The sequence below is a fragment of the Mixophyes fleayi genome, chromosome 1 (genome assembly GCF_038048845.1).
Source record: "Mixophyes fleayi isolate aMixFle1 chromosome 1, aMixFle1.hap1, whole genome shotgun sequence".
Taxonomy (NCBI): domain Eukaryota; kingdom Metazoa; phylum Chordata; class Amphibia; order Anura; family Limnodynastidae; genus Mixophyes; species Mixophyes fleayi.
Genome location: NC_134402.1, coordinates 231,078,856 through 231,091,135, shown reverse-complemented (window position 1 = coordinate 231,091,135; position 12,280 = coordinate 231,078,856). Strand labels below are relative to the sequence as shown.

The window sequence follows — 12,280 nt, the reverse complement described above, 5'->3', positions numbered from 1 at the left end:
GAGTACTGCTCTACCCACGGTTTCTAACAGACCCCGTCAGGGTAGATTTCGTTCCTTTCGGAGTTTTTCCCCGAGGGGGAGGTGCCTTTAATAGAGGGCATTCCTCAGCGTCTAGATCATCAGCTAATAAAGGCAGAGGAGGTAGAGGTGCAGCAAGGAGAGGTTCTGCTCGTCCAGCAGACAAACCCTCCGCGTGACATAGTTCTTCAGGGGGAGCATCAGGATGGGGGCACGACTTCTTCAATTCAGGGATCGGTGGTGTAATTCCACGACGGATCTCTGGGTTCGAGGAGTTGTGTCCCGGGGCTATGTCATAGATCTAGCCCACTCCCCTCCTCACAGGTTATTCGTCACTCTTGTCCCCTCAGCTGTGTAGCACTTCAGGAGGCCATGCAAAAGCTCCTTACTGCACAAGTAATAGTTCAGGTGCCTCCTCTAGAAAGGGGGCGGGGTTTTTACTCAAACCTCTTCCTGGTGCCAAAAGCAGACGCATCCTTCCGGCCCATCCTGAATCTTCGGTCTCTAAACAAGAGCTGAAGATTCAAAAATTTTGCATGGAATCCCTACGCTCTGTGATAGCAGGGATAGAGAAAGAGTTTTTGGCATCATTAGACATCAAGGATGCCTACCTACATGTACCGATCTGGGAAGGACACCAGAGTCTCCTTCGGTTTGCAGTAGGAAAGGCGCATTTTCAGTTCAGGGCACTCCCCTTTGGCCTGGCTACTGCTCCCAGAGTCTTTACCAAGATCATGGCAGTCATGGACAGTCTATTGCACCAGAAGGGCATAACAATTATCCCTTACCTAGACGACCTTCTGTTGAAGGCACCGTCTGCGGTTCTTCTACCCCAACAGATCCAGACTGTTATGCAGTTTCTTCAAAGTCACGGTTGGGTGTTGAATTTACCTAAGTCATCGCTGGTACTAACTCAGCAGATGCGCTTCTTGGGTCTGCTTTTCGATACTCAGTCTCTGAGAGTTTAGAAAAAGTATTAGCTTTGCAGACAAAGACTAGAGCGATTCTGAGGAAAAGGAGTGTCTTGGTACTCAGTTGCATGAAGCTCCTGGGGACGATGGTCTCGGTGTTCGAGGCAGTTCCTTTTGCTCAGTTTCACTCCCGTCCACTTCAGGTAGAGATCCTGCGGAAGTGGTCAGGGTCTCAGACGAATTTGGACAAACAGATATTTTGTCTGTCCACAGTCACAAGGCTATCTCTGGTCTGGTGGACGTCCCGATCCAACTTGGAGAGAGGCCAATCCTTACAGGTATGGTCTTGGACGCCAGTCTGTTGGAATGGGGGGGAGTAACAGGAGCCCTGAGGCTTTAGGGTCTCTGGTCCCCTCGGGAGTCGCGTCTTCCAATAAACATTCTGGAGCTCAGAGCAGTGTACAACACTCTGATAGGAGCACAGGATTTTCTCAGAGGAAAACCTCTTGAGATTCAGTCCGACAGCGCCACCACGGTAGCGTACATGGATCATCAGGGGGGCACTCGCGGCGCGGCTGCTATGCGAGAGGCCAGACGCATACTAGCGTGGGCAGAACATCAGGTCCCCAGGATTTCAGCCATTCACATTCCGGGGGTGAAGAATTGGGAAGCAGACTTCCTCAGCAGACACACCCTTCATCCCAGGGAATGGGCTCTAAACAGTCAGGTATTCTCCCTACTGGTGGAGCGTTGGGGCCGTCCGGAGATAGACATGATGGAGATAGGAGATAGACATGATGGCGTCCAGTCTGAACCATCAGGTGCCGCGCTACGGCGCAAGAGCTCGAGACCCAGCGGCAGAAATAGTAGATGCCATGTCAGCCCCTTGGCAGTACCGGATGGTGTACATTTTCCCGCCCATTCCAATGATTGCGCGGGTGCTAAAGAAGGTGAAGAGGGAGAGGGTTCCCGCTATCCTAATAGCTCCATTTTGGCCACGCAGAGCGTGGTTCTCAGATCTGCTGTCTTTAGCAGGAGCTCCTCCATTCCGGCTTCCCATGCAGGCAGATCTTCTGGTTCAGGGTCCATTCCTTTACCAAGGTTTGGGTCAGCTGGCTTTGACGGCCTGGCTATTGAAACCCTAATACTTAAAGCTAAGGGTTTCTCTCTAGAGGTCATAAACACCATGATTAGGGCCAGAAAGCCTGCGTCATCATCCATTTATTACAGAGTGTGGAAGACGTATATTGTGTGGTGTGAGTCTAGGAGATTTCATTCTTCTAGATTTAAGATTTCCCGTGTCCTGCTTTTTCTTCAGGAAGATATTTAGAAGGATGTGCGGCTTGGTTTCCTCAAGGGGCAGATATCCGCCCTTTCTGTCTATTTTCAGAAAAAGATTGCTGAATATGCGGATAGCGAGACATTTTTGCAAGGAGTTTTGCACATACAACCTCCTTTTTGTCATCCTGTCGAGCCCTGGGACCTCAGTTTGGTTCTTTGTGCTTTTTCTAAACCTCCGTTTGAGCCTTTACAGTCTGTTGACTTGAGGTATCTTACGTGGAAGGCAGTATTTTTTGTTGGCTATAGCTTCAGCACGAAGAGTGTCTGAGCTTGGGGCACTTTGCTGTGACCCTCCTTTTCTTATTTTTGACTCAGACAGGCAGTCCTTCGGACCAAGTCGTCTTTTGTTCCTAAAGTGGTTTCTAGATTCCACCTAAATCAGGAAATTGTTGTCCCTGCTTTTAAAGCAAACAGGGACTCTTCAGAAGGGTCTATGCAGTACTTGGATGTGGTGCGAGCTCTACAGAGTTATGTAGATCGTAGTGCGCAGGTCAGAAAGACCAGAGATCTGTTTGTTTTATATGACGCCAATAAAAGAGGCTGGCCTGCTTCAAAGCAGTCAATTGCTCGGTGGATTACGTCCACGAATCGTGAGGCTTATGTTTCAGTTTCTCTGGCCGTTCCGCAGACTTTAAGGGCACATTCTACTAGGGCAGTAGGTGCCTCCTGGGCGGCTAGGCACGGCGCGTCGGCAGTGCAGTTGTGTAGAGCGGCGACTTGGTCTTCCGTCCACACATTCACTATATTTTATAGACTTTAAGGCTGTGCATCGGCTGATGCAAGCTTTGGTCGCAGGATTATGCGTGCAGCTGGTCCAGAGCATTCCCACCCTTGAGGAAGCTTTGGTATATCCCCAATGTATCGCAGTGCCCCCCAATGGCAGGGAAGAGAAAATAAGATTTTTACTCACCGTAAAATCCATTTCTCTGACTCCATTGGGGGGCACTGCGCACCCTCCCTTGCTCTGTATATAGTTCTGTGTGTGAAAACTTTGGTTATGGTTCTTTATAAATGAAGACCTGTCCAGGTTATGTTACCTCCTTTACGTTCACTCTTGGTTATTCAAAACTGAGGATCTCTCTGGAGAGGAGGGGTTAAGTAGGGGAGGAGTTCAAAGACTTAGCAGTTAAAGTGACAAGACTCCTGAGCCCACTACTATACCCCAATGTATCGCAGTGCCCCCCAATGGAGTCAGAGAAATGCATTTTACGGTGAGTAAAAATCTTATTATAATGCATTTTCATGAATATTACTTGGTCATTTGAAGTGAAAATTGAAGATTGTTGTAATAATGCTGGTTGCTTGTGCAATTGAAATCATGTGATATGTCCCCTACAGGAGGAATATCAAGGTGAAGGCATTAGTTGGCACAATATAGATTACACAGACAATGTTGGCTGCATCCATTTGATCAGCAAGAAGCCAACTGGTCTCTTTTACCTACTGGATGAGGAGAGCAAGTATGTACAGATTTATGTATTCCTCTGGTTTTACTAGTATGTGGATGTAAAAGCGGGATCATTGCTGCATTCTCACTTTCTTCAGTCTGTTACCCACTGATTCTCACAATTGTATCCTTCTATATGTGTCGACCATATCAAGTGAAGTGGGCTAGGCTAGAACAAGCTATTGTCAATGTGATCATTAGAATGTTAGCAGCACAGCTAGTTTCTTTCATGTCCATGTGTACTAAAGTTTGAAGTGGGAGTGGGTAATCCATCATGCAGCTATCTTAGTATCTGAATGTTAATAACAGCACAGAGTAAGGATGTCTTTCTAACTGGTGCGGAAGGATTGTGGTTTCAAACCCTATCATTTGAAATTAATCTTTTACATATTTTGAAATTAATGTGCTTGTGCGTTCTCTGTTCAGTTTCCCTCATGCCACCTACCGTACTCTGTTGGCCAAGTTTAAACAGCAGCACGAGGAGAATAAGTATTTTGTGGGCACTCCTGTTATGGAGCCTGCCTTCATCATACGCCACTTTGCAGGCAAAGTCAAGTACCAGATCAAGGTCAGTACAATATACATTTTTTGGGAGCTTAGCTCTTCAGTCTTCACTAGTGGGGTAGACATTATTTGTGACCCTTTTTTTAAGCACTTTCTAAAATGTATATTAGTCTGTCTAATAATTTATATGATTTTCTGCAGAGTTACCTATGTTACATACCGAGATTTGTGTTTTACTTTCAAGAAACTTTTATTAACCTCACATCTAAAAGTTGAGTTGTAGAATATCTTAAGAACTGTCCATAATAAAATATTTTTTCTTCTGTCTTTTGATACAGGATTTTCGTGAGAAAAATACGGATTACATGAGACCTGATATTGTCGCTCTCCTCCGGAGCAGTGACAGTGCATACATCCGTGAACTCATTGGCATGGACCCAGTGTCTGTTTTCCGATGGGCTGTGCTGCGGGCAGCAATTAGATCAATGGCTGTACTAAATGAGGCTGGCAGGCAACGGGCAGAGAGGACAGCAGGTAAATCATACATATTGATTGATCTTTGTTTCCTTCAGGCAGCAGTAAACATGGGTGATTGGACATTATCGGAACTTACTGTAAGATAAAACTCTATTTATAAATTTGCAGTTGCAGAAGTATTTTATTACATACAGAGGTAACCTGAAATTACGCTGTATCTTTAATAGAATATGGGAAAGGAAGATACCACAGCAACATAATCTCTACCAATTCCAGCTGATATTTGCATGACGTATTTTTCCGATCCTGCCATGTAGCTGTCCAACATGAGAATATGACCTAATTTTGGCCAAACAAATTGATCCAGATTAATATTGCTCATCACTGGGTTGGGTTTAGTTACCATTTCTTTCACACGTGTTTTCTGTTTTTGTACCATTTTATGTAGTTCGTTCTATTTAAGCTAGTTGTAGTATTTACATTTTGCTAGAATGTCATATTTATTTATGAAGCATTCACAGGTCAGACAAAATTTGGCAATAGGTTATTGGATCTATTAAGCGATAACAGAAAGTTACTTTTCTTCTCCCTTCTCATCCACATCTTTTTATTTTATTTTTTCACTTTAATCAAGTTAAAATGAGCCGTTCTACTTGATAAATCACACAAGGAACCAAATACAATTAAACTATTTGAAAGCAGCAAAAAATTAACAGCAATTTCAAAAGTTGTTAATACTTAAGTTTATCTATTTTCTACAATATAGGTGTAGTTAGAAAAGGACCTCGAATCCCCTTGGGGGAGCTACAGAAGTCAAATACCTCTGTGGAGAAATTATACCGGTAAGCAGATGTAAATTATAACATGACTTATTATTTATCTTAAAATAAAGCAGTCTAAGGGGGGTATTCAATTGTTAGCGTTAACGGGGAAAAACGAGCGCTCAAAAAATCTTAGCGTTAATACGGAAATTCCGCGAGTAAATTACCGTATTAACGCTTTTCACGCGCAATATTACCGTATAAACGGTAATATTTTTTGAGCGCTCGTTTTTCCCGTTAGCGCTAACAATTGAATACTCCCCATAGCGTATAAAATTAGTGCTGTTATTTTTCATAAATGAAATCAAGTGTGTGTGTTACAAAATCTGTTTTGTTGTTTCAGTGCAAAATTAATTGGTGATTATTAAAGATGTTAATTTTATACTACTGATTTCTCAACTGTTGCTATAAATTAAGCTGTAAACTACCCATATTATATACTGAACAGTTTCCAACTGAGATTTGCTTGTGTTAGAATTGGCATCAGCAGATTATAAACATATGTTCCCTTTTTATTCTATACTCCTGCATGTTTTGTAAACTCAAAAGTAGAAGGCTAAATATAATTAAACATTTAATATATAGCATTTGAAAGGAATGTACACCCAGTGGATATGATCCCAAGAGCAAAATAACCACTAATGTTAGTGTATGCATTCTATTTTTTATTTTTTTTATCGGCTATATTATGCTCTAAAAATCTGAAAGCAAAGTTAAGTAGGTCCGCTATCCATAAAAGTACACTTACATCGCAAATGTGCAGAATGGTGCATTATTTGGGAGTTTATTACCAGCTACCGCCATATAAAGTGTCAAACTGTGGAAACATTTATATTATAATCTGAATAATAGACTGTAGTGTAACAATATGATAGACTGAAGGAAACACCCTAGCCTCCAGCTTTACTTCTGATGGCTAGCATTACGTTGCAAATCCCAAGAGACCCTGACTATCCTCTATTGAAAGCATACAAGTTATAAAGAAATCTTTACTTCATTCCCTTGTCCTACTAATATGTAAATATGCTTTTACCCATTGTTGTCACTGCATATAAAGTATATTCCATAAATGTAAAATAAATTACATAATGAAATAAAACGATAATAGATACTTGTATACTGTTCCACATCTTACTGGGGCTCACCTGTACTCCACCTTCAGCCATTCTCTCCTCGATTTCTCCTTTGATTGTACTACGGAGTATGATATCAATGTATTTGAAGACATCATAAGTATATATGAAAGCAAGAAGTAAGTGTAAGGGTGACGCACAAACTTTTTGTTTGCTCCAAAGGAGTCTTCTACTTAGTTCCAACTTAAAGGTCCATTAAATCTGAAACACAAGTTGGCAAAGTGCAAACTATTATTCTATGTTATCAACCGTTTCAGGCAAGGGGTAGGTTGGCTGCCAGATCCATTAATGAGCTAGTGGAAGGGGAGTTTGCTGTGTGCGTAAGATAATCTCTTCCTCTGCAATCGCAACTTTATTTCCGATATCTTCACTTCCGATAGACTTCTAAAACTTCTACATATATTTTTGTGAATATTTAAGTACCTCTTTTATATAAGCCAACTTGTATTTTGGGTTCAATGGTCCTTTAAAAAAAATGCACAGTTTTTAATATGTTAGGTTCTCTGCTTTTAATTTTTACATTTGAGTAAGAAATATAGAGTGATGGGAAAAAAAAAAAGTCTCAAAGTACTTGTTTGTTCCAGATCGTAGTGTCGTAATGCTTCATTTTGTTTGGCAATTTTACTTTGAGGTTGCATCTCAGGAGCAATACAGTATACAATAAGATGCATTGTGTAATAAAGGAAGACCTGAAACTGTGCTTCATGGTGCTGCTCTGCAGACTCCTTTGGGGCACATAAGATGCATGTAGCAGACAGGTATTTAACACTGTCACAGTGCATGGAATGGATTCACACCACCCACTAACCTTCCAAGCATCCACTCTGGTTCTCCTGCAGCTTCTTTCTGAGGTGCTGGGTAGCATCTGTTTCAGCTTATGATGTTAAGTTTTAAATTGAAAATAATAATTACACACCAGTCACTAGATTAGAAATCAGTTTATATTTCTATTAATAACAGCATTACAGTGCACAAAATAGCATCAAAGTGCATATTTTGAGTGTTTTCTGCTGGTGGAAATATTAGTGACCGGCTCATTACCTATAGTTTTAACTGTATACATTTTAAATGAATATCTGTATTTATATATTGTAAGTGTGTGTGTGTGTTTCAACTGATAATGTAATTGTTTTCCTATATGTACAACTGAATCAGTTTGATCCATAGCCTCCAACACCTAGGTAATCTATAATCTATCTCTTTTCCTCTCACCTGACGCTGGCAGAGAGCGGCACTCTCAGCTGATGAGCAGTATTAAGGGACTCTCTTGGCAGGGGGATGACCCAGCCAACCTGCTGCGCACCCTTTCCCTACGCAGACACTCGCGGCTTCAGTTACAGTGAGTGTGCAAGGCACCCATAGTCATCTGTCTACAATGATCACAGCGCAAGAAGTTGGTGTTGACATTGTGTGCAGAGTGTAGGGTTTGTGCATTGTGTATACTAATAGAAGTGCGTGCAGTGCAGAATAATTACTGGTCATGTTTTAGGGAATTTTATGTTGAACCTTGTAAAGATTTGCAACATAGGTGTAGTTTATTAAATAATGGCCATATTGTGCTTTATATTTTGCAGGCTGAATGTTTGTTTTTTGCTTGTTTTTATGTATATGCTCAATCTTTCATTGCAGTAGATGTTTTAAGCATGCAAACTTTCAGTTATTGCTATGCGTGTCTTTTTACTAGTGCATATTAACATAGCTTCTGACTAGTGTTCTGGTATCTTACGCATGCATAACTCCCAACACTCCTGAATTTCTGAGCCCAAAAGAGTCAATGACCGAAAATGGACATAGTCTCACTGTAAAATTGGCATACCTTGGGTTTGGGAGTGATTTGGTCACAATGGGGGCAATGTTTAGTTTACCATGATTTTCTAATCAAGAATGTTGTGAGATATGCACATATCTTGTAAGACCTTACTAAGCTATGAAATAAACTAACTTAGTACTAAGTGGTTATGCTGAGTAACTGCGAATGGTTAACTTATTAAATCCGTTTCCCAGGAATTGAGGGAAAAAAAGAGGTTTCTCTTTCCTACCATTGGGGGACACTGTGAGACATTGGGGTATAGTAGTGGGGACTAGGCATTTAGGCACTTATCAACTTGTTTGTTCCTCACACTCCTTCCCTACTAATCCCTCTTCAATAACTGAGGTCTGAGCTGGGGAGGAACAAACAAGTTGATAAGTGCCTAACTCCTAGTTCCACCTACTATACCCCAATGTCTCGCAGTGTCTTCCAATGGAGTCAGAGAAATCGATTTTATGGTGAGTAAAAATCTTCTTTTCTAATGACGCTGGCCTGTATTATTTCCCCAGGAAAACTAAAGGTGTACGTCAGAAGCAGATCATCCCAAAGGTATTAAAAGTTATTCTTGCTATGAAATGTGTGGAATTTTTGATTGACGTAAGATATAGGTTTAATTTAAGTGTGATAGAACTTCTACATATACCAATCTTTTATTAAGACGTATTTCAATTGTACGCTAATTCCCGTCAGATCCTCTGTGATGAACTTCAGCGCACATTTCTGGGTATTAAAACATCTCTGTTTTTTGCTCGCACCACATACTGGCGATGTTTTAGTATTGTAACATTACCTCAAAGCCTCCTGGCACAAAGCTTTAAACCACAACACACCACAACGCAGCGTATCTCTTCCTTTTACATCTGCTGAGTATTCCTGCTAGTTATTGCTTATATTGAGGTAGGTCATTCTGTGTAACCTTGAATGCTTAATGCCTGTGTCACACATCTGTATTATTTGTCTTGACTAAAGGGAGTAAGTTTTGTTTGAACATATGAACTGAGAGCATAAGGAAGTGCATCAAGTATTAATCATCATAACAGATATACAATTTTATATATAATGTTTTGCAGTGTACACTTTACTTAAATATTATCCGTTATCATACAAAGCAAACTCCCCCATTAATCATCTGGGAGCAGACATGTTCAGCTTATCTTCGATAGCTTAATCTATGTACATTCAGATTTTTGAACTGCACTTTTGAAGTGTTAATGTTCGCAGCTTTTGTACTTTATAATTATTAATGCACGTTATACTCTTTTATATCGTATTTATAGCATAATTGTCCCAGAAATCCAGGTATCTTTTATGTTTCATATGTCTTGAGAACATGTTACACTCCAGCAGGTCTCTTTCCACTCCTTTCACTATATCCAATTGTATGAGGCTTTGTATTTGTTATGCCTATTGAACCCCTCCAGCAAAGATATACAAGGCTTCTAACATTTCTCCCTAATTTTCATACATAATTGATGACTAGGCTATTAGGATATACAATGTAATAATAACAAAACAGAGCCTGTGTCTAAAAATGACACTTTTAATTTACTGTAAGAAACAATTAAGAGTTGATACCCCATAACTCCCCCAGTTATTTCAAGAAATACCCCACCTGCTATTTACTTGGAAGTCTTCTTTTCTCTCGTTTTGTGGACTTCAAGCTACAATTTCACCAAGAATGCTGATCTTTTTCAAAGCACTCAATATATGTCAGTTGAATCTGCTAAAATTTGTGTTACATAAGCAAGTGTTATAGAGCAAAACTATCGCACAACGGCTTATCAGCCCCAGGTGCGCTTAAATATGATGCCACCCATATAAGACGTTTGAATTCTTGGTCAGATGTATTTTCTTATGGATTGCATGCATTACCCAAGTGCAGATCTGTTTTTACGGAGTTATGCATACATAACCTCCATACAGTTATCCTGTGGTCAGATCCGGATGGGTTTTCAACTTCCTCCTGTCGACCCGCTGGATCTGGTGGACACCAAGTTTTCTATAGAAAAAAGAGTGTTTCTGCTAATTCCACATAAAGAAGAGTGTCAGAGTTTTTCTAACTGTCTTCCGCATTTCTATAGGCAGTATATAATCGGTTTTATACATTTTGTGTCAAAGTTTCCACAATAGTGTTTAGCAATCTGATGTCTCTCTCCCTTCCCTTGACCCATGTACTTACAGAACCTGCTTGACTCCCAGTCTCTGAAATTAATAATGAGCATGACTCTCCATGACCGAACTACTAAGTCCCTCCTTCATCTGCACAAGAAGAAGAAACCACCCAGTATCAGTGCACAATTCCAGGTGTGTTCTCATTAAATTATGCATCTGTATTTTCTTTTTAATAATTTTAATGCAGTATGGTAAATAACTACAATTGGAAAACAAATTTAGTATTTGGATGGGCTTTTTGTAAAATATAGCCTTCTGACAGGTCAATACAATTTTTGTTTGTATTTGACAAAGTACACAAATTGTCCATTAGATTTTATTTTAGTGTCTTATTAGCCGATGTTGTAAGATATTACTGATGTAGACGTAACGTTGCTTTTCTGTGGCCTGCTTGAAAGAGCTCTTGCTGCAGTCTTGGTCATCAGCTTCTCAATGTCCTCTGATATTTATATTTAAAAATTTCAAATACAGGTCATAATTTTCCATATTTAAAATCAAACAGTGAAACACAGTTTCGGGAATTGTACATTGAAGAATGATGTATATGTATAAAGCAAATTGGTTTGACAAATTGTCAAAGCTCCATGCATTTAGTTGCAATTAGTTCCAAAAATATGTAGCAATAGTTGAGCCTTCATACAAAATACCACAGCACCAGGTCATCACATCCCCAATTAATTAAATTCGATAATTTGTAAGCAATACAATCATAGGGGTGGTGCACCCAAAACATTTAGTAGTACATATAAAAAGGCGAAGAGAAAAGAAAATTTCATAAATTGGGCACTCTGTGAGTTACTTATATTGTCCAATAAAAGCTTGTCCTTTTATTAGAAATTAATTAAAAGAAAGAAAAAACTTTTATTCCATGATAATCACTAGTAGCGAAATAATTAAGAACTAAAGAAAGTGGGGGACGTGACCTGAACAAGCATGAGGTAGCACGCATCGTTGCTTGCTCTCCGGCCCATATATTCTGCTGAACTCCTGTATGGTTGCCAAGGTGAAGATTTCGACACAGAGCCGGACTCTTAATGTGCTGCTGATAAAGTGGACCTGTGGTGAAGTTGGACTTGGTGCAGTAGTGAGGTTTCTTTTATTCCCTTCGGAGCCCTGCCTGTGTGGCAGTAGTTGGTGCTGGAGTTGGGGACTATGCAAGTGCGCCCAAAATAACTGTTTGGCACTCCACACTAACAGCGGACCTGGGCTGTGAGACTATCGGCGCTGGATTTCTAACTATTACCCGTGTGCTAACCGAGATCAGTGAGTGAGATCAGTGGCTATAGGGAGAGCGCTCATATACGATTACCCTCTCCTGTATCAAAGAGTCCTCGGTTTGGTTCGGTGGGCTAAATGCACGATCAGTGCTGTCCCCTCCTGGAGACACCCGAGGGAGGAGTTGGTTGCATATATCGGACCTCTCCTTTTCCGCCGCTCCATGATCCGGGCGCCATATTGTCTTAGGCTGAGGAGCTGCACGCTGGACCTCTAGGTGAAGGTTGGGAATCTCCCCGCAGTCTTACCAGATGGGGCACATGATTGTATATGCTCCGGATGCCTGTCCAATTTGTGCCAGGCTCATCTTAATCTGTGAAGCCTATGACTGTCATCTGCAGTACAAAAATCTGGGAGTGTGTCCTTCACTC

General features: G+C 40.8%; 1 protein-coding gene across 7 annotated transcripts in view; it reads left to right on the top strand.

The window, feature by feature from the left end:
- Positions 1-12,280, top strand: part of MYO9B (myosin IXB) — a 159,758-nt gene that overhangs the window by 88,065 nt on the left and 59,413 nt on the right. For 3 of the 7 annotated variants that reach the window (XM_075207010.1, XM_075207001.1, XM_075207040.1), the window contains exons 11-18: positions 3,609-3,730; positions 4,144-4,285; positions 4,560-4,755; positions 5,465-5,540; positions 6,682-6,771; positions 7,878-7,991; positions 8,972-9,011; positions 10,644-10,766. In XM_075207010.1, the coding sequence (XP_075063111.1) occupies positions 3,609-3,730; positions 4,144-4,285; positions 4,560-4,755; positions 5,465-5,540; positions 6,682-6,771; positions 7,878-7,991; positions 8,972-9,011; positions 10,644-10,766 (903 nt within the window). The remainder of the gene's footprint in view (positions 1-3,608; positions 3,731-4,143; positions 4,286-4,559; positions 4,756-5,464; positions 5,541-6,681; positions 6,772-7,877; positions 7,992-8,971; positions 9,012-10,643; positions 10,767-12,280) is intronic. The other 4 variants (XM_075207050.1, XM_075207020.1, XM_075207025.1 and 1 more) reach the window with 3 other exon arrangements.